Source organism: Arachis hypogaea, chromosome 19 (assembly GCF_003086295.3).
Source record: "Arachis hypogaea cultivar Tifrunner chromosome 19, arahy.Tifrunner.gnm2.J5K5, whole genome shotgun sequence".
Lineage (NCBI taxonomy): Eukaryota > Viridiplantae > Streptophyta > Magnoliopsida > Fabales > Fabaceae > Arachis > Arachis hypogaea.
The window spans coordinates 5,064,573-5,086,522 of record NC_092054.1 but is presented as its reverse complement, the minus strand read 5'-3'; the positions used below and the strand labels follow the sequence as shown (position 1 = coordinate 5,086,522).

The following is a 21,950-nucleotide window of genomic DNA, read 5'->3' as shown; positions in this document are numbered from 1 at the left end:
TTAGATTTAAATCTCATTCGGCGAAAAAAAAGCCAAAACAATTTTGCAATGTTATTCACATATAAATTAGATAAAGCTAATTATGAAGGAAACAGAAAATTCTTAACCCCCAAAAAAAGGGAGGTAAAAATGAAATGTAATTAAGCACACGCGGAAAAAAATAAAAGGAATAAAATAAGAGAGCAAACTCAACCAAAGAGAGAGAATGCAGATCACGCAAGAAAATAAACAAAGTTGAATATATGTTAACCAAACTAATAGCATTGATTTAGGATAGGTGTTTTTGCTTTGGTTTTCCTTTGTTTGTCTTGACACCAAAAAAAAAAAAAAAAAAAAAAAAAAAAACTAATAGCATTGATGAATGACAACTATTTAAACGAAGTTCCAACAAACTTTGGCTTAAGTTATATGACATGGATAATCATAGTTTTGAAGCATGCATTAATACTATACATCATATCATTCATATGTATCAAAACATATGGTGGAAGTTCCTCTAATCCCATTACATCTATTTCCAATTGTCCATTATAGCAATAGTTAGTTACACATTACTACAAGGCAAGGAAGCTGTCATCTACTCAAAAGTGTTAAATACATATGGTGATTTGAGCATTGTAGGGGAAAGGTTGATGCATCCACCCTTCCCGAACCAAAAGAGGAGGGAAGCTTGTGTACCTGATCTTCAATATTCTCACCACCGAAAAGTTAGATTAAACAATAATTATTGCCTCTTGAATGTCATTTCTATTGAAATTAAAAGCTTATGATTAACTAAACAATAATATTTTGACCATAGACATGTTGCATTGCAAACCAGGCACCGAGATAAATTTCTAGTAATGCTAAAAAGGACTGCACCATGGGCATGATGATATAGGCAAGACTAAAACAAAACTGGCAAATGCATAATAATATAGGCTGCAATATTGTGCTATGAAATTCTTCAATAGAGTTACCTAAAGTCAATTCCGAGTTAGAGAAACCGTTTATTACAAACCATGACATTTAGAGTTTGAATAACTGTTTACATCGAAACAATTTATAAAGCTCTACGTGTTAAAACTAAATAAATTAATTAAACAGCAGAGTATATATCAAAGGGCAAAAGTATAATTCAGTGGAATAGTGGATAACATAACTTTGGGGATAAAATACTCACGATTAATAAACAATAAACCATGTTACTACATTGCTAATATATTCATATAAAACGGCCTGTATGTTTTGTGAAACAAACATCAAACAAGTCAAAGATATTTTATTGACATAAAGTAAGAAAGTACAAGCCAATTCCAAAACCACCAAACCAAACCCCAGCAATCATTTGAAGAGCTCATTTTTCCATGCCCAAGGAATCAGACCAGACAAATTAATCCTTATAAAAAGTAATCAAAAGCTTCAACAAATATTTGAGGAACACAAGTGATATTGACACATAAATTGGACCAAAGATGCAGTCTTTCATTTAATACTATTTTTAAGGCAAAACACGAAGAGAGAATAGAGATGGTGAGAGATTGTACCATTCGTAAATGTTGGCTACTCAGGTAACTTTTAATTTGCATGTTTTGGAGCTCCTTGGTATGGTAGATAATTCCTGGCGGATGCGATGTTTATACTTAAGGCCAAGACTACGATGAGCATGGATTTTCATTGTCTTCAAAATAGGTCCTCTCTCTAAAAGATATGCAACAAATGCATGTTCATCTGCAGAGTCTTGATATCCTTTAAATTCAAAAATCTTGAGATGTGATATAACACAATCAGGATCCTTCATCGGCAGTGTCCAACAATTAGGTTCCTCAGGTTCCACAGTGGAAACTTTCTAGCAACAATAAACAAAACTTTTCAAAATATGCAAGCAAGTAATGAACAGAAATAGATACACAGCCAAACTAGAAAAGTGATCATACCTCCCGATTATGAAGAGTGAGAACTTGAAGCATATGGCAGTTATGAAGCAACTTTATCAGAAATCCGGAGTTGAAATATGGAATTTCAAGCTCTAGATTAAGTAAACGGGAAAATTCTGGCAATTCAAAAGCAGGAGCAACAAGCAAGCACTGTGTGTAGAAGATAAGAAGATAATAAACACCACATATAACTACAGTTAAAATTCACCAAAAATTGGAATAAGTTACATCGAGTAATCCATTGAATGGACAACGGAAAAACGATAAGAATATCACCTCCATAGTGGAAAGTTTCAAGTCCAACAGTTTTGTTTGGTGGAGTGCCTTGAGAAGCTCAAGCATCCAACCAACCTGCTCTTTGTCTTGATCAATATCAAGGTGAGCTTCCACCATGTTTGGATAATTGCTAATTGAAACCTGTAAGCATCTTGCCCATAATGTGATACTTAGATATTCAAGTAATGGGGTGTCTATCACAAGATCCTCAATATCATTAAGATCTTCTTCGGTGTCATCAGCCTGTATTAAGGTTAAACGCTTCAACGAACCAGGCATTTGGATTACAGGAGGATCGCTCGCATTAAGTGGGAAGGATTCATGTAAAGTGAGCTTGAGATTTTCAAGAGCCCAGCAACCATCTAAAACAAACTCTGGGTCCACATAATTGAGATCTAACTCCAGGTTCTTGAGGGATGGCAAATCAACAAATCCATCATAAACAGTCAAAACCATATGACCTTTCAAAACAAGGGATTCGAGTGATGCACTGGTTAATACCTCTTCAGGCAATTTGATATCCCGATTTCCAAACTCATTGCAAGGGAGAGATAAATCGAGATACAGCTCTTGGAGGTGGGGTCCAACAACAGTATGAATCCATGTTTTGATGGTTTTCTTTTCACCTCTAGGTATATCACAAGCGAGGCGAAGCTTCTTGACATGGGGAGCCTTGCTTTGAGCGAAAACTGCATTGACGAAAGCAATGAATCGATGTGTCCCACCAGGCAGATAATAAGGACTATGTTTACTATTGTCCAAGTCCAAGACTAGAAGATCCTTCCAGAGGTGGCGCCACCGGCGAGCGAGGACGCTGGTGGCCATGGCACATCTTGTTGGGAGGAACGAGAGAATGTGGCAAAGCAGGGAATCCGGTAAGGTACTGATTAGGTCTATTTTGGGAGTTCCTGTTCTTGTTGAGTCCTCTTCTTCTACTTTCCTTTGCTTCCGCTTCGGCATTGTCAATTTTGACGACACTAATGAAGCAATGAACGAATCGATTGAGCTGGATTTGTTTGGGATTGAAAACCTTTTCATGCACAGCATATTAGCATAAGTACATGGCTCAGTTAAATAACTATAAACATTCTCAAGTGAATGTGTTAATGCTAGTCAATCTACGTGAAATAAAATGAAGAGTTAGTTTGTGGAAGAGGCATACCAACGGTGTTGCAGCTGATGATGACTTGTGAGTGCGTTACCGTGAAATCTTGAGCGGTGGGCGGTAGATGGCCGGCCAAGACGGTGGTTACTGGTTAGGGTTAGACTTTTTGGATTTTGAGTAAGAGAGCAGAGGGGGCACCGTGTTGGTGCGTAAAAAATATGACTATGGGGGGACTTGGGTCAAAAATTGGGCTTCAGCTGGGAGGGAATGGTAAAAAACAAAAGGACTTGGCTTAGAAAAAGCGATTCGGGTTTGAGTGACGTTTGCTTGTAAGATCGAGTTAAACTCTAAAGTGGTCCCTGAGATTCATGGTTTGGACCAATTTAGTTCCTGACTTACTAATTGCACCATTTATGTCTCTAACTTTGTTAAAATTGCACCAAGGTCGTCCCTAGCCACATTTCCGGACAAACTAACTGCCGCCGGCAGTAGCCTGGCACTGAGAAGCCATGCTGGGTGCCACGCTGGAGTGCAATCTTGGCGCTAAAAATGTGGATGGATGAAACAGCGTCGTTTCATGTATGTTTAGAAACAAAACCCAAATAACCCAAGATCTATGATCACTTCATCTTCTTCTTCGTCTTCTGAAAACCAAAACAATGCACCATGAAATCTTGAGTGCTGGCCATTGTATAGGGTTTGAAGGTTGAAAACGTTTGGCTCCGTGGAGTTCGCTGCCACTGTGATAGTGTTGTGCGGTCGTTGTTGGTGAAGGAAGGAGAAGCAGTTCATCGCGATCACACGAAGGTACGTTTGAACTCGGAAAAAAAAATGCTTTTCAACAAAAAGAATAGCATCAATGTCTGTGTTTGTTGAAAATTTGATTTTGGTTGATGAAAGTTGAAAGTTTTTTGATTATCTATTAGGATTTTTGTGTGTAGTGGTAAAATTTTTTTCATGCTCTATTTTGAATACAATTTTAGTTGGGTTGGTTGATGGGTGTTTCTGGTGTTTTATAAGTGGTTGAATGTCAATGTTTGTTTTTGCATGTGTGAATCTGATTGTTTGGTTCCTCAATTTGGTTTTCTGCATAATGCAAATGGAGACTTTGATGGATATTATGTTCCATCATGGGGGAACATTTAAAAAAATGATGATGGAATACTAGTGTACTCACCAGATAACAGAACTTGCTTAGGAGATTTAGATGAGGACACGTTGGATGTGTTCTTCATAAGGAACTATTACAAGGAGCTTGGGTATGACAACATACTTCAGTGTTGGTGGCTGCCTCCTGGGAGGAGCTTAGATTGTGGACTGAGGGCTCTTACATCTGATGGTGAATTAAGAGAGATGTGTTTTGCTGCACAGAATAATGATGGAGTTGTTGATGTGTACTTTGAGCATGGGGTGTCCACACCAGAGGTGATTGCAGGGAAGGAGGTTGTAGTATGGTTTGATGATACTTGTGAGGGAGACTTGGTGAGCAAGAAGAACACAAGTGAGGGTCCTGAAGCTGATGGTAACTCCTCGAACCCAACTACAGAACCGAATCCTATCCCAAATGCAAACCCAATCCCCATAAACAATCCTATTCCAACCCCCCTGAGACCAACCATGTCACTATTCCAAACCCCATTGATGATAACACAACTCCAAATCCAATGCATGCTAAGGCTCATGAGAAACCCAATCTGAAACCCAATTCTAATCCAAAGTCTAAGCCTAAGTCAAAGCCCAACCCAACATCTATTTTCAGGTCCAAATTGACTAAAAAGTCCAATCAGAAGCCCAATCAGAAGTCCAACCCAAGCCTGAAAACTAAGCTGAGAGAGACTACCAAGGCATGCTCCACAGGCAAAGATAAAGGCAAAGCAAAAATGAAGTCCAAACCTCAGTTTTTACCTAGGAGAATTACAAGATCTCAGGCTGTTGGAATATATAGAAGGTTTGCTAATAAGGACAAGGGAGCTCTTCATGTTGACTTAACTATAAATGATGATTCCAGTGATGATGATAGTTCAGAGGATAGTTCCTTTAAGCCAATACAAGAAGATAGCTCTAGCAGTGAAGATAATGCAAGTATGTCCAAACCAAGAAATAAGAAAGTAAAGGACATAAAAGAGAGCTACACATGCTGCTGCTAAGACAAAAGAGAACATAATGCAACCAGATGATGCATTGGTTGAAGATGTGTCAGATGGAGAGGTGGACTTGGGGTTTGTGGAAATTCCAGGGATTGTTGATGTGTATGAAGCACTTGACCCAGGTGCAGAATCTGATGGTGCTAATTCTTGGCACTCAGAGGAGATGAAGACTCCTCATAATTCTGAAGATGAGCTACAATCTGATGAGGAGTCAGACAAATTTCCAATATTTAGAAATGGGACAAGATTCGGTGAGCTACATCTACAAGTAGGTATGAAATTCAACACCAAGTATGAGTTCAGAAAAGCTATAAGAGAGTATACTATCCAAGAGGGAAGGAGAATTAAGTTAAAAAAAAATGACAATATTAGATGCAGGGCTGTGTGCAAGGTGAAAGAGTGTGCCTGTGTTGTGTATGCCTCAAGGGACTGTGATGACTCATGTTGGCAAATCAAGACTTTCAACGACGACCATACTTGTGCGAGGGAGAACACCAACAGGGCTGCTAATAGGGCTTGGGTTGCAAGTAAATTAGTGAAAAAGGTAAGGAAATACCCCAATTTCAAGCAATGCGAGGCTGCTGTGTACTTCAGAACAAAGTGTGACCTTATTCTGAATAGAAATTCCATTGCAAGGGCACTGGAAGATGCAAGGAATGTAGTATACGGGGATGAGAAGGCACAATATGCGAAACTAAGGGACTATGCTGAAACTTTACTGAAGACGAATTCTGGATCTACAGTGCAGATATGTATCGAACCTCAACCAAATGGAGACGTCATATTTGATAAGATGTATGTTTGTTTGCATGGTTGCAAAATGGGATTCAAGGCAGGTTGTCGCCCCTTGATTGGGCTTGATGGGGCATTTCTGAAGACACAATTTGGAGGTTAGATCTTAGCTGCTGTGGCACAAGATGCCAATCATCACATTTACGTGATTGCATGGGCTATAGTTGAAATAGAGAATACAGACACTTGGAGATGGTTCCTGAAGCTGCTTCATGCTGATCTTGGAGACTACAAAACTAACGGATGGTGCTTTATTTCTGATATGCAGAAGGTAATGTTAACTTTCATGTGCTTTTAACAATATTTGATTCTCTAGATGTAAGTGGTTTGGATGGGAATAATGGTTGTAAAATGTGTATGTTATATATGTCCTCTGAATTTTGTATACATGATGTTGGTTGTTGATATGCACTGTTAGTTTAGTTAGATCCGAATAGCACAAGGGACCAATCGTGCATTTTACACCTAACTGAAGGGACTAAATTGTATTAAAATGTGAAAGTCAGGGACTATATTAGGTTCATTAATGTAAACTCAGGGACTATTCTGTGGCACGATAAAAGTTTTTACATCAGTTTTTGTTTCTGAAACATAGTGTAACAATGTCCTGCAGGGTTTAATTCAAGCTGTCCAGGAGGTGATGCCAAGAGTTCACCACCGTTTTTGCGTTTGGCACCTCTGGAGGAACTTCAACAAACAATGGAAGGACCTTAAGTTGAGGGGACTGCTTTGGGAATGTGCCAGATCTATAACATTCCAAGATTTCATCAATAATATGAACAAGATTAAGAGGGTGAACGAGGAGGCTTAGGCATATCTCAACAAATGGCCTAGAGAGTCATGGACAAAGTCCCAGTTCAGCGATGGGCCAAAACTGGACAACATTTGCAACAACGCCTGTGAGGTTTTCAACGCAAGAATCAAAGAGGCCAGAAGCAAACCCATCATCACATTACTTGAGGAGGTGAGAATGTTTGTGATGAGAACTATTGTGAAGAATAAGGTAAACTGGCAAATCATGTTGGTATACTCCCCCCTATAATTCAAAGTCGCTAGATAAAATCAGAAAAGAATCAAAGAACTGGATGCCTATCTGGACCAGTGATGAAGACTATGAGAAATTTGAGGTTCATGGCCATCCAACAAACATGGTGGTGGATCTTGGAAAAAGACTATGCACTTGCCAATTCTGGATGCTGACCGGTGAGCTTTATCAAACTCTCTAACTTAATCATTAACATTTGTGTACTTTGAAAACTGTGATTGTCTTACTATGCATTTGTGTTACTAACTGTAGGCATTCCATGTGTTCATGCCTGTGCTGCCCTTGCAAGGGTAAACAAGAGGCCGGAAGACTTTTGTCACCATCTGTGTACTATGGAGGCATACAACAATACTTATGCCCATCACATTAACCCTCTTCCTGGCCAATCATTGTGGGAAAAATCCTTGTACACTCAACCACAGGCCCCTAACATTAGGAGGAGGCCTGGAGCTTTGACAAAGAAAAGGAGAAAAGATGCTGATGAGGGCAACAATGGTAATAAGAAAGCCAAACCAAGTGGAGGTTTGAAAAGGCATTTGAAGCCATTCACATGTAGGTATTGTGGGGTAAAAGGGCATACTAAGAGAGGGTGCTCAAAGAAGAGACTGGATGAAGTAGCTGCTGCTGTTGCAGCTGTAAAAGCTGCTGCAGATAAAACCAAATCAAATGTTGCTGCTTCTGGTTCTGAGGCTGGCCCTCCCCCTCAAACTGATACTGCTGCTTCTGCTTCTGAGGCTGGCCCTCCCCCTTAAACTGATACTGCTGCTTCTGCTTCTGAGGCTGGCCCTCCCCCTCAAACTGATGCTACACCAGCTGATAACCCTCCTGCTGTGGAGATTGACATATCACAACCAAACTATGAAGGATCACAGGTAATACACTTCACCACGTTACAACAGCACAGAAGTATATTTTTTTTTCAATCTGGGCTCATGTGTTGAACTATTTATCTGCTGTAGGACATAGCAGGACCTGCTGCACCTGCACCACCAAGGCCACAGAAGTTACCCATCAAAAGGAGGAGCTCACCACCACCTCAATCCATTGGTGTGGATCCAATGCAAGGAGCCAATGTGGCTACATCTTTTAGATTGCACAACTTTATGAAGTTTGTGCCAACTCTCGGTTTCAAAGTACCAAAGAAAAAGAACAATTCATGAATTTGACATTAGGATGTTTAGGATAATACTTTGTTGTTTTGTTAAAGGCAGTTAGTAGATAGTTGCTTTGTTTAGGACAATTGTCATAACTTTTGTATTGCCAGCCTTGATAACTATGTTGTGGCACTTCTTTTGTTCCTTTAATGTTTGCTACTCAAATATGTTTATCTTTGCTGCTTTTGTAATTATGCATTATGCATTATGCTATTATGATGTCAGATGATCTATAATTATTTCTCTTTATGATAACCAGTCAATCAAAAACAGGGCATATATCTCAAGATAAAATAATTATTTCTCTTTATGATAACCAGTCAATCAAAAACAGGGCATATATCTCAAGATAAAAAACCACCTCTTACTTTCATTCATCCATGAACACATTACATACAACATTGTCAGAACTTCAAAGTCATAATCAACACAGCAACTACAGTGAAAAATACCACTATGCCTAAGAATTGTATCATAGATTTTTGGGTTCTCATTTCAACTTCCAATTTTCCAATCCTCCAGGCTAAATTCACTCTCACTTGCTCATTGTCAACTGCAGTTGCATCCACTCTTCCTTCATGTTCCTCTTCTTCTTCTACATCATCAGCCCAGAGAAAAAATCCACACCATGTTTTTCCCCTAGTCTGAATATGAGATATCATAAGAAGGAAAGAACAGAAAATAACTAATCAATTTTTCTTACCAAAAACTCACATTGTAATTTGGACAACCGAAGAAGGGCTTATCTGGGTTGGTAGTTGTTCCGGACCAACGAAGCACCAGCCGGCAGCCGCACCCACACCGCTCTGGTACCCGCGACGGTCTGGTCCAACTCCGCGTTCTCGTCATCGATCGTGTTGAGCTTCCTTGACCCTGGCTCGCACACCCAATCATGGTTTTCATTGCAGTTCAACAAGTAGGAACAACGAAGACAATGAAGAACGTTGCTGGGCAGAGAGAAGAAGATGAAGAGGGGTGACGATGCCATGCTATAAATTGGGATTAAAACTAGGTATAGGGACCACATTGGGTCAAACAGTTTCAATTGCCACCTCAGCTTGCCTTTATCTACGCCAGCGTGGCTTCTCAGTGCCAGGTCACTGCCGGCGACAGTTAATTTGCCCGGAGATGTGGCTAGGGACAACCTTGGTGCAATTTTAACAAAGTCGGGGACATAAATGGTGCAATTGGTAAGTCAGGAATTAAATTGGTACAAACTGTGAATCTCAGGAACCACTTTGGGGTTTAGCTCTGTAAGATCAGTTTGAATCTTGACGCACATTTTTTTACCCCAATTCCATTACTCAGATTCTTTATAGTAAACATTATTTTTACCAAAATATTTTCTTAACAACTAACAATTAACCCACACTCTCTTTCTTTTATTCATTAAAAAATAATCTAAATATACAATTAGTTAACAACTCCTCATTTTTTGGGGTGTCCAAAATTTTGTGAATATGATCCGATTCAGCTGTTGCTTCTTTACTGACGGCAGCAACGCCACTCATTGCCACCAGACGCTCTCCCGTCTGCCAGCTTCCATCACTAGTCCTCAACGGTGATATCTATCTGTATTTTAAGCTACCACGGTGTTTGTGTTTACTTTACATTTGCCTTAATTAGAGAGAGTGCGAGAAAGAAAGAAAAGAGAGAAAGAGAAAATCAAAGAAAGAATTGATTTCTAAAAGTAACCATGAGTTTAAATTTGTTCACCTGGTCCCGATTTCAAATGCTCATATTTACACTTTCAAATTTTGATCCCAAAAGAGAAATATCCCGCGCAATTATTCATATTATAAACAATGGTGTATTAATAATATTTTTCTGCAAATATTTTGACTATTATACCTTCTCTTGTTCACTATTTTTGCTTTCATATGTCGTGTAATTATGTCATTTTCAGATGCTGAAGGCATCCACTTGTCAAGCAAAGAATTTAGCACTAGTTATTTATTATATATTAAAATATATAATAGATATCGTTAGTTTCCTTGTTTGAAGGATATTTTTGTCAACGTTCACAAAGTTAATAGAAATCATAGTTTTGAAAATTATGCATTAATAAGGAAACTGGAAAAGAGAGTTTGTTGTTAGAAACAAGAAATTAAACTGAAGAAAGGATTTGTGTATTATTAAGTGTAATCAAGTTGTGTATTCAAGTTATTTGGAGTGATACAATATAGAAGGATATTTATAGGGGCTAAGAGAATCGTAATAATAAAGACGTAATATTCTATAATAAATATTCAGATATAGTAAATAATTCTAATTGATCCTAATTATATTCTAACATTATAATAAATATTCAGATATAGTAAATAATTCTAATTGATCCTAATTATATTCTAACATCTCCCCTCGTTTGAAACTTATTTAAAACAACGAAATAAAGAGAAAAAAACTGCATAAATTGATAAAACGGGCAGACGGAACTGCCGCTAGTCTGAAAGGAGCGCAGACGGAACTGCCGCTAGTCTGAAGGGAGCGCAGACGGAACTGCCACTTGTCTGAAGGAAGCGCATACGGAACTGCCGGAAAAAAACACAGACAGAACTGTCACAAGGAAACACAGACGGAACTTCCACAAGAGAATGCAGGCGAAACTGCCACGAGGAAAGCAGACGGAACTGCCGAAAGAGAGCAAAAACGATATGATTTCTTCATGAGAATAGGAAAACAACGAATGATATTGGTGTTTGATCATTCGACTCGAAAAGACACAAGAAGGAGAGAATAGGCTAGTCGATAAGGTGAAAAAGCATCAAAGAAGCGACAAAAAAGAAAGGGAAAAAATGGCACGAAAAAAAAAAGTATGAAAAATTCGGTAATTTTAACCGAAGAAAAAACAACCTATCCTCCTCAAGGAGGATACCATGGCTCTGATACCATGTTAGAAACAAGAGACTAAGCTTGAGAAAAAAAAAATTGTGTATATTATTGAGTGTAATCAAATTGTGTATTCAAGTTATCTGGAATGATACAATATAAAATGGTATTTATAGGGGCTAAGAAAATCGTAATAATAAAGACGTAATATTCTATAATAAATATTCAGATATAGTAAATAATTATAATTGATCCTAATTATATTCTAACATTTGTAACACTCAAAATCATATCATTCTTATTTATCAACTATCAAGTCCAGCAAAATATATGGTGGAATTCCTCTAATCCCATTACATCTATTTCAAATTGTCCGTTATAGCAAGAGTTAGTTATACATTACTACAAGGCAAGGAAGCTGTCATCTACTCAAAAGTGTTAAATACATAAAGTGATTTGAGGATTGCAGTGGCAAGGTTGATGCATTTACCCTTCCCGAACCACAAGAGGAAGGAAGCTTGTGTACCGGATCTTCAATATTCTCAGCACGAAATAGTTAGATTAAACAATCATTCATGCCTCTTGAATGTCATTTCTATTGAGATTAAAAGCATATGATTAACTAAACATTAAACAACAATCTTTTGACCATAGACTTGTTGTATAGCAAACCAGGCATCGAGATAAATTTCTATTAAAGCTAAAAAGACTGCAACATGGGCTATATATATAATAATTAGGGAAGACTAAAAAGAAAACGGGCAAATGCATAATAATATAGGCTGCAATATTGTGCTATAAAATACTTCCGCAAAAAATTACCTAAATTCAATTCACAATTAGAGAAACCATTTATTACAAACCATGACATTTAGAGTTTGAATAACTATTTACATCCAAACAATATATAGAGCTCTACATGCTATAAATAAATAAAATAATTAAACAGCAGAGTATCTATCAAAGGGCAAAAATATTATGCAGTGGAACATAACTTAGGGGCTAAAACACTCACAATTAATAAACAATAAACCATTTTACTGCATTGCTAATATATTCGTAAAAAACGGCCTGTTTGTCTTGTGAAACAACCACCAAAAGAGTAAAAAACATTGTATTGTGAAAATTATGCATATTCTAAAGGGCAAAACTTCTGTATGTTTTGCAAAACAAACATCAAAGAAGTCAAAGATGTTCTATTGACATTGAGGGAGAAGGTACAAGCAAATTCTAGAACTACCAAACCAAACCCCAGCAATGATTTGAAGAGTCATTCAAATAATCCAATCAGACAAATTAATCCATGTAAAAAGTAATCAAAAGCTTCAACAAATATTTGAAGAAAACAAGTGACATTGACGCATGAATTGGACCAAAGATGCAGTCTTTCATTTAATACAAATTGTAAGGCAAATCAAGAAGAGAGAATAGAGACGGTGAGAGATTGTACCATAAGTAACTGTTGGCTACTCAGGTAACTATTAATTGGCATGTTTTGGAGCTCCTTGGTACCATAGATAATTCCTGGTGGATGCGCTGTTTATATGTTACGCCAAGACTAGGATCAGCATGGATTTTCATTGTCTTCAAAATAGGTCCTCTCTCTAAAAGATATGCAACAAATGCATGTTCATCTGCAGAGTCTTTATATCCTTTAAATTCAAAAATCTTGAGATGTGATATGAGACAATTAGGATCCTTCATTGGCAGTGTCCAACAACTAGGTTCCTCAGGTTCCACTGTGGAAACTTTCTGGCAACAGTAAACAAAACTTTTCAAAATATGCAAGCAAGTAATGAATAGAAATAGCAACATAGCTAAACTAGAAAAGTGATCATACCTCCTGATTATGAAGAGTGACAACTTGAAGCATATGGCAGTTATGAAGCAATTTTATCAGAAATCCCGAGTCGAAATAAGGAATTTGAAGCTCTAGATTATGTAAACGGGAAAATTCTGGCAACTCAAAAGCAGGAGCACCAAGCAAGCACTGTGTGTAGAAGATAAGAAGATAATAAACACAGCACATAACTACAACTAAAATTCACCGAAAACCGGAGGAAGTACATTGAGTAATCCGTTCAATGGACAATGGAATTACGATAAGAATATTACCTCCATAGTGGAAAGTTTCAAGTCCAACAGTTTTGTTTGGCGGAGTGCCTTGAGAAGCTCAAGCACCCAACCAACCTGCTCTTGGTCTTGATCAATATCAAGATGAGCTTCCACCATGTTGGGATAATCGCTAATTGAAACCTGCAGGCATCTTGCCCATAATGTGATACTTAGGTATTCGAGTAACGGGGTGTCTATCACAAGATCCTCAATATCATTAATATCTTCTTCGATGTCATCATCCTGTATTAAGGTTAAACGCTTCAAGGAATCAGGCATGTAGATTTCAGGAGGTTGGCTCGCATTAAGTGGGAACGATTCGTGTAAAGTGAGCTTGAGATTTTCAAGAACCGGACAACCAAGTAAAACAAAGTCTGGGTCCACATAATTGAGATCCAACTCTAGGTTCTTGAGGGATGGCAAATCAACAAATCCATCATAAACAGTCAAAAACACGTGGCCTTTCAAAACAAGAGACTCGAGTGATGCACTGGTTAATACCTCTTCAGGCAATTTGATATGTCGATCTCCAAACTCATTGCAAGCAAAAGATAAATCGAGATACAGCTCTTGGAGGTGGGGTCCAACAACAGTACGAATCCATGTTTTGATGGTTTTCTTTTCGCCTCTAGGTATATCACAAGCGAGGCGAAGCTTCTCGACACGGAGAGACTTGCGTTGAGCGAAAACTGCATTGACGAAAGCAATGAATCGATGTGTCCCTCCAGGCAGATAATAAGGACTATGTTTACTATTGTCTAAGTCCAACGCTAGAAGATCCTTCCAGAGGTGGCGCCACCGGCGAGCGAGGACGCTGGTGGCCATGCCACATCTTGTTGGGAGGAACGAGAGAATGTGGCAAAGCAGGGAATCCGGTAAGCTACTGATTAGGTCTATTTTGGGGGTTCCTGTTCTTGTTGATTCCTCCTCTTCTACTTTTCTTTGCTTCGCTTTCGGCATTGTCAATTTTGACGACACTACTGAAAATGTAAATGAAGGAATCAATGAACCGATTGAGCTGGATTTGTTTGGGATTGAAAACCTTTTCATGCACAGCCCTGGCGATGGCGATGGCAATGGAAAGGGTAAACTAGGATTTGATCTCTACTCTAATTTCTATTGTGTAGATTGAATTTTTTTTAAATGTTAAAAAATAAATAAATATGTTTTTGATTTTTTATTTGTAGATATTTAAGTGTATCTGTTTGGATTTACCTTTGTCAAACTAAAATTTGAATGAAAATAATTTTATACAATTGATTTTGAATAAAAATAAATTTATACCAATATAATTTATATTTGTCAATTTTATAATAAAATTGATTTTAATAAAATGAATATTATTTAGATAATATTAATTAAAATTACTTTTAAATAGATAATTAATTAATTATTAAAAAAATATAATATTAAATTATAATATTTTTTTAAATATATTTAATTTTTTTATACTTTTTTTAATATATTTTTTATATAATATTTTGTATAATATTATATTTTAGTATATTATAATTTTTATTATTATAATAAAAATTAATATTTATTTATTAAATTTAAAATAACATATAAAAATAGACAATTTTCAAGTACTGTTTTTATAATAAAAATTAATGTTTATTTATTAAATTAAAAAAAATATATATAAAATAATAAATTTTAATATTATTTTTAAGTATTATTAATAATTTTATTTTTGTTATTATTTTAAATTCTAACTTTTTATTAGTTATATTTTTATTATTATTTATAATTAATTTTTTATTTAATTTATCATTTTTAATAAGAACAATAATATATATTATAAAAAATTAGAATAATAAACTTTGGGTAAGAATTACAATGATAAATTTTACAATATCAAATAAAAAAGTATTTTATAATTATTTTAATATTATATATTCTTTTATTTAGAATTATATTGGACGATAAAATTTTATTACTTATAACTCTATTATTATGTATGATTAATTTTTTATTTTTTTTATCTTTTTTAATAAAATTAATCATTCATATTATAACAAAATTACAATAAAAATAAAAATAAAATATGAAACAAAGTATTAAAATAATAAAAAATTATGAAAAAAACTATTAAAGCCAACAATGACAAGCAACAAACCGAAAAGCACGTTAAGAAAACGCAGAAACTCCAAGAGAACGTGCTTTTAGCATGCAAAATCACCTCTGCGTTTAGAGGAAAAAAATTATCAAACATCAGAGAACAACGTTAAAAAAACTTAAACACACTTTTATCCTCTCCAAAGTAGATGCCAAACACACCCTAAATTTTTGAGGATTTAAAAATATATTTAAATTCTTGACCTTTTTAAAATCTGGACATATTATCCTTCATGTTCACTTGACTCTGTCAGATTCAACGAAAAAAAATCAAACGTGACTCCAGTTGTACTGACTTAGTTGATACAGATGCACACGTGAGAGAATTTTTTAAATTAGACAAATATTTTTAAAAAGTCAGAGACTTAAATGTACTTTTAAATTTTCAAGGATTTAGTCACCAAAAAAAATTTTCAAAGATTTAAATGTCCGCATACCAAAAAGTCAGGGATCAATTTATCTTTTTCTCTAAATTTTATTTTAATTTTTTTGTTGAAAATCTCGCAATTTTAATTCGATTGACATCCAAAAATTCTCAACCTTATTCTACTTGACTTTATATGGAGAAAAATTAAATTTTGTCAAACAAATATAAAATCCAATAATTTTATATTCTATACATATTACATATTAATAAAATAAAAAAAATTAAGTTTAAATTAAAATTAAAATTAAAAATAATAAAATTTTAAAAAAATTTAACATAAAAATATAAATAATATGATCATTAAATTTTTAATAAATTTAAAATAATACAAACAAAGATAAATATTTTGTCATTTATTCTAACTCTAAATTCTTATAACATTACTCTTTAAATAATAAAGGTAATAAATTAAAAATTTAAAATATTAACTCCCTAGTTATTTTGAATTTTTTATAAAAAGAAAGTCGTGGGTTTAATATCCACTTTTTACACTATACGTATAATTTTTTAATATATAATATATTAGGAGGTACGTATAGAGTAGGATAATATATACCCTGAATCCACATTCTATTTTATCCGCAGCGAATTAGGTATTTGCGAGTAGGATACATGTTATCAGTCCTAATAACGACATTTAACTTTCTAAGTGCATTTAAAAAAATTTTTAGTGTGAAAAAAGAATTATATTCTATTAAAAAAATAATTTATTTTTTTATTTAAAATTTAATTTTATAGTTTAAAATACTTTCAATATATTTACAAAATTGAATTCAATTTTTAGTTTAAAATAATTTTTAAATGTATAAATTTTTTTTTATAATTTTTTCCTTGATAAATTATTTTTATTAGACACTCACCTATAAATAAGAATATTTTTAACATTTTAAATATTAAGTCTTATGTTTGTGAAAATCAAACTTCTTTTAGTTTGGCGATGACAACATGAGAATTGAAATTCTCAAATAAATTAAAATTATTAATTTTTATTTGTTCTAAAATAAGAAAAGAAAATTCATTCTTCTACACACACACTATATATATATATATATATATATATATATATATATTTGGAATATTGGGCTTGGAAGATTGGCCCAAACGGTAAGTGGAGGTGGTCTCCGATTTGGTTGCGTCTGGGAGCCGTCGTCCTACTTGTGTAAGTAAAAGAATGGGAGGTGGTACCTGCAAAGACACTTCGATGCTTAAGTTAGCAAGGGGCTTAGCAGGTTGAGAGAGTATTGAAACTTAGAGATACCTGAGGGGTGTCAGTGTATTTATAGTGGTGATCCAATAACCACCGTTGGAGTAGTTCCACCTTTTAAGGAGGATAACCGCCCCTTTATCTTAGAATAGTTGAGATATGGTTCCTGGAAGTGGGTTGAGAGATTTTAGAGGGAGTTACTTATTTGAATAAGTGTTATTTGCCAGCTATCCTTCGAGCCCGACTTCTTCGGGAAGGAGTCTGTGTTGAATCCGACCTCTTCTGAGGAGGTCGATGGGAAGCGAAGGCCAATCTTTGGATTGGGCCTTTTAGTGTGTTTGGTCATGGATCATAGCGTTGGGTCAGGGTATGAACAATATATATATAGTTTAATTATTCTATTGGTTTCTATAATTTTATCCAATTTTCAATTAGGTCTCTATACTTTTTTTTTTCAATTGAACCCTTATACCATATCAAATTTTGTAATTAAGTCTACAAATATGTTGGAATTAACGGAATATTCTATTAAACAAGATGAATATACCTAACACTAGGGGTGTTCAAATCCAAACTGATCTAAATTAAACTGCTCATACAATCCAATCCAAACCACACAATGCGCTATAACATTATTTATTGTTATATTTATAATTTTACTTATAATATAATATGTTCAATTTGTTATACATTTTTATATTATTCATGTGTTATTATTATTTAATAAATATTTTATGTTTAAAATGTGATTTATTTATTTATTTTAACTAATCTGTAATTTATGAGTCGGATTCGAGTATTTAGAACTCGGGTGCGTAGTCGATGTGATTTTAAAACCGACGTGATTTGAATTTCCTCAACTGTCACGTCTAATCAAATGTCGCGTCCGTTGGGGTTTTCGTATTTACACGTGGGAGCAGTTACATTGGTAACGGCGCGTTTCTTTAATGACCGCGTTAATTTATCTTTATGCCACTGGCCTGTTTATAAATACTTTTCCCTCTCTTTTCCTTATTTTCTTTCATTTTTTGAAATTCCTTGTCTACGACCCTTACTCTTTTTTAAAGAAAAGCTTTTTACCCTTCATTCTTGGAGTGCTTCGCTGCTGCTGCCCTTGTTCGTCCTTGCTTTCTTCTGCTTTTATCAACAAAGGTTAGCCTTTCCTCCTCCTTTCTATCATTTATGTTGATGTTTTGCTTTGTGCGTTTAGAGGAGGTTTGCCTGCCGCTTGTGGTTTTTTAGTTTCTTAGCGAATACGTCAATACGTTGGTCTAGCGGTTTTGTTTTCTAGCTCTTTTAGAGAGGCTGTCTCGACTTTTAGAGGCTCTGTGTTTGATCCTTTTCCATTTTTTTTGTAGGTTTTTGTCGCTTTTTCACCCACTTCCTTTTATTGGAAAAGATGTCTTCTTCCATTTCTGAGTGGGTAGATGGTACTGTTCTTGGGGAGGAACCCTCAGTGAACACCGATTACATCACCGACCTTCGCACCCATCATAGGATTTGTGGTTCTAATGAAGATGAGCCCAAATATGAGTTGATAGCCCTGGGTCCTGAAGACTGAGTTTGTTTTGGGAGAATTTCTGGTTCTGATCCCTTTTTTTTTATGTACGACTGCCTTTTTACCCGCTTGGGGGTTCTTCTACCTTTTTCAGATTTTGAGATAAGTGTGTTGCACCACTGCCGAGTTGCTCCCACCTATCTTCACCCCAATTCTTGGTATTTTATGAGAATTTACCAGCTTGTTAGTCAAGAGCTAGATTTTTCAATCTCTTTGAAGATCTTTTTCTACCTTTTTCATATGACCAAGTCCTTTAGTGGGCATAATAACAAGCAACAGTGAATTTTTTTTTGGGCCATTCAAGGTTGGAAAGTTTTTTCAATATTTAACGATTCTTTTCACGATTTCAAAAATTTCCTTTTCAAAATCCAAGCTGTAGAAGGACACCATCCTTTTTTTCCTGATGAAGACTCCAACCCCTGATTTCTTCTCTATTGGTTAGAGGCCTCTCCTGTAGAGAAATATGGCCTGGAGGATTTGGATGAGATAGAAGAGGCTGTCATGGAATTTTTCCGAGATGCTTAGGGGAGAGCCCACCAATCTGAATACCAAAAAGTTTCTCTTAGGCTCTCTGAGTTTCGTGCGGAACCAGCTAGGTAGTTTTGTTGTTGAATTCTGTAGTTTCCGACTTGCTTGTGATGCTTTTCCAACCTGTAGATTGATTTGTTTGTTTGTACTTTTTAGAGATGGTGAAGAGTGGGTCTTCCTACCAGAAAGTTCAGGATGCCAAGAGAAGGTCTCGGGCTTGGGCTGACAATGCGACGGTGATGCGTGAGCATCTTCTCTATCTTTTCCTAGTGAATTTGTATTCAAATTGTTGAGTTTAATCAAGATTTAAATATCTTTTAGCCACTATGGATGCTACTTTGAGTTGTGTGCATTTTTGTTTATTTCAGGTAGCATTCGGATGTATTTGACGGAGTTTTGTAGCAGAAAAGGAAGAAAGCGAGTGATGCTGTCAACCCCGACCTTCTTGCACTCAAATAGGAATAACTTGAGATATAGAGGTTCAATTGACGTGATTCCAGCGGCATTAGAAAGCTAACTTCCAAGGCTTTCCAACGATGTATAATAGTGCATACTTCTTTTTCAGCATTTTTGGCCTCCTCCACGTTGAACTTGAGCTTTCTCAAGTTCAGCGTGGAGTCCACGTACAAAGGAGGAATCACACATTATCCACGCTGAACTTGAGAATTCCCAAGTTCAGCGTGGACTCAAGGAACTCACTCAAAGAGCCACTGCCTCCTTCACGCTGAACTTGGAAATTCTCAAGTTCAGCGTGGACTCAAGAAGAACGCCAAAGGAAACACTGCTTCCTCCACGCTGAACTTGGGAATTTCCAAGTTCAGCGTGGACCTTAATGCTATAAGTGGTCCCCAACCTCATCTAAATGGCTCGCGCAAATCATTCCTTTAATTTTGATTTAAATTTTTATTTATTTATAACTAGGAAAAGATGTTATTTTAGTTTTGGAAAATATATTTTACATTAATTAGGATTAGATATAAAAGGGAAAAGAATCAGCCATTCGGGCTTCTCTCTTCTACCTCATTCCACAATTTACAGTTTTTCAGAATCCTTATTTTCTCTCTGAACCATGAGCAACTAAACCTCCACTGTTAAGGTTAGGAGCTCTGTCTATTGTATGGATTGATACTATTATTTTTCTATTTTAATTCATGTACTGATTTATATTTCAAGAATTGTTTTCGTTCTTTATTTTATGAATTTGGGTGGAACGGAAGTATGACCCTTTTTCTAATTGAGTTCCTGTATAACTTGGAAAAGCTCTTTACTTGAACAACAGCTTGAAAACATATTCTCCTAAATTTCTAATTATCTGGACTTAACGGGATACGTGACATATAATCCTCTTATATTTGGGTAATTAAGATTTCTGTGGCATATAAACTAGAATTGAACTTCACCCTCTAATTGGAATTAAGTGACCAAGGAATTGGCGGTTGATGAATTTTAGAGGAGACTAAAAAGGTCTAAGGAATTAGGGTTTAGTCACATAGGCTGCGTTTGTTTTCAGAGACAGGACAGAACATGACACTGAAACGGAGACAATAGGACGGAGACATTAAAAATTATCTTTTGTGTATTGTGTTTGGATACGATGGACAAGACACTAATGTAATGTCTAGTATTATGTTTGGATACACATGGACAAGACTAAAATATTATATGAAATGACTAAAATAACCCTATGATTCCAAATTTTCTACATCAATACAAATTAATTTAATAAAAAATGAGAATACGTAGGAGTACAGACGGAACTTGAAAAAAATATTTAAAGAGGCAAAAAATTTTAATAAAAAAATATATTAATATTTATATTAAAATAAAATTTATAAATATAATTATTTTATTTTAAAATTTATTATTAATATGTAGGAATACTTAAGATTAACAAAAAAAATAAATTTAAGTTTGATTAATAAAAAATTTTATTTAAGTTAATAAGCCAAATTAATTTTAAATAAAAAATTAATTTTAAAAAAATTTATTTTTACATGAAAAAACAATTAGTTTTTGCATATAAAAATCTATTTTTATTTAAAAAAAACTAATTTTTTTATCTAAAAACTGATTTTTCTTTATAAAAAATTTTTTTTTTTAAATTATATAAAATCAATTACAATTTATAAATTATTTTTTAACATTTTAAAAGATTAATTTTACTTTTGCTAATATTTATCTTTCAAAAATTTCAAGATTAATTATTTTTGTTATTTTTTTTATTACAAATAATATAATATAAAGTTAAAATGGTATTGAAGTAAAACGATAAAAAGAAAAAAATTATCTACCCCCAATAAAAAATTCTACAGAAAGGAGAGAGTACCTGGAAAAGAAAGAGATAGAGGAAGAACAGGAAGAAAAAAGTATCTCTGAACAACGCAATAGAAAAATAAGAAGAGGGTAATAGTGGAAAAAAAGAAAACAAAATTTATAAAATTGTCCGTGTCCACTCTTCCAAATCCCGTGTCCATCGTTGTCCTTCGTGAAAGAATGGACACAAAATTATAAAAAACTGTCTCGGAGACAATATGTCCACTGTCCATGTCTCTGCTTCCAAACACTTTTTAAACAAGTGTTGTCCATGTCTCCGTGTCGTGCCCCCGAAAACAAACGCTACCATATAGTTTGCCATGAATTAAATCTTGCATGATTAAAATAGTTAGTAAGAAAAGTCAATCCGGAAAATAGATATCTCTGAAGCCTTAACTGTTTCTCCATATATTATTCACAACC

General features: G+C 35.0%; 2 protein-coding genes across 11 annotated transcripts; both read right to left on the bottom strand.

Moving 5' to 3' along the window:
• Positions 1-371: 371 nt before the first annotated feature.
• On the bottom strand, positions 372-3,615 carry LOC112779953 (F-box/FBD/LRR-repeat protein At4g26340). Of its 8 annotated transcripts, none has more exons than XR_011877105.1 (5): positions 3,355-3,565; positions 2,193-3,222; positions 1,917-2,066; positions 1,527-1,824; positions 372-683 (listed from the first exon to the last, which is right to left on the bottom strand). XR_011877105.1 is itself a non-coding variant. In XM_025824306.3 (5 exons), exons 2-4 carry the CDS (start codon positions 3,150-3,152, stop codon positions 1,547-1,549), a joined length of 1,392 nt encoding a protein of 463 aa, XP_025680091.1. In that variant the 5' UTR covers positions 3,153-3,222; positions 3,355-3,615; the 3' UTR covers positions 372-683; positions 1,527-1,546. The 8 variants fall into 8 exon arrangements, 6 of the variants coding, with proteins under 6 accessions (XP_025680091.1, XP_072083056.1, XP_025680092.1 ...); XR_011877106.1 differs by having other exon boundaries at positions 2,193-3,169; positions 3,355-3,538; XM_025824306.3 differs by having other exon boundaries at positions 1,527-1,828; positions 3,355-3,615.
• A 7,907-nt stretch (positions 3,616-11,522) lies between these two features.
• LOC112779952 (F-box/FBD/LRR-repeat protein At4g26340-like) lies at positions 11,523-14,509 on the bottom strand. 3 transcript variants are annotated; one of them, XM_025824303.3, is made up of 4 exons: positions 13,380-14,497; positions 13,105-13,254; positions 12,715-13,016; positions 11,523-11,859 (listed from the first exon to the last, which is right to left on the bottom strand). In XM_025824303.3, the coding sequence occupies exons 1-3, from the start codon at positions 14,427-14,429 to the stop codon at positions 12,735-12,737; spliced, it is 1,482 nt and encodes a 493-aa protein (XP_025680088.1). In that variant the 5' UTR covers positions 14,430-14,497; the 3' UTR covers positions 11,523-11,859; positions 12,715-12,734. The 3 variants fall into 3 exon arrangements, with proteins under 3 accessions (XP_025680088.1, XP_025680089.1, XP_029151306.1); XM_025824304.3 differs by having other exon boundaries at positions 11,523-11,795; XM_029295473.2 differs by having other exon boundaries at positions 11,523-13,016; positions 13,380-14,509.
• Between the last annotated feature and the right edge of the window lie 7,441 nt (positions 14,510-21,950).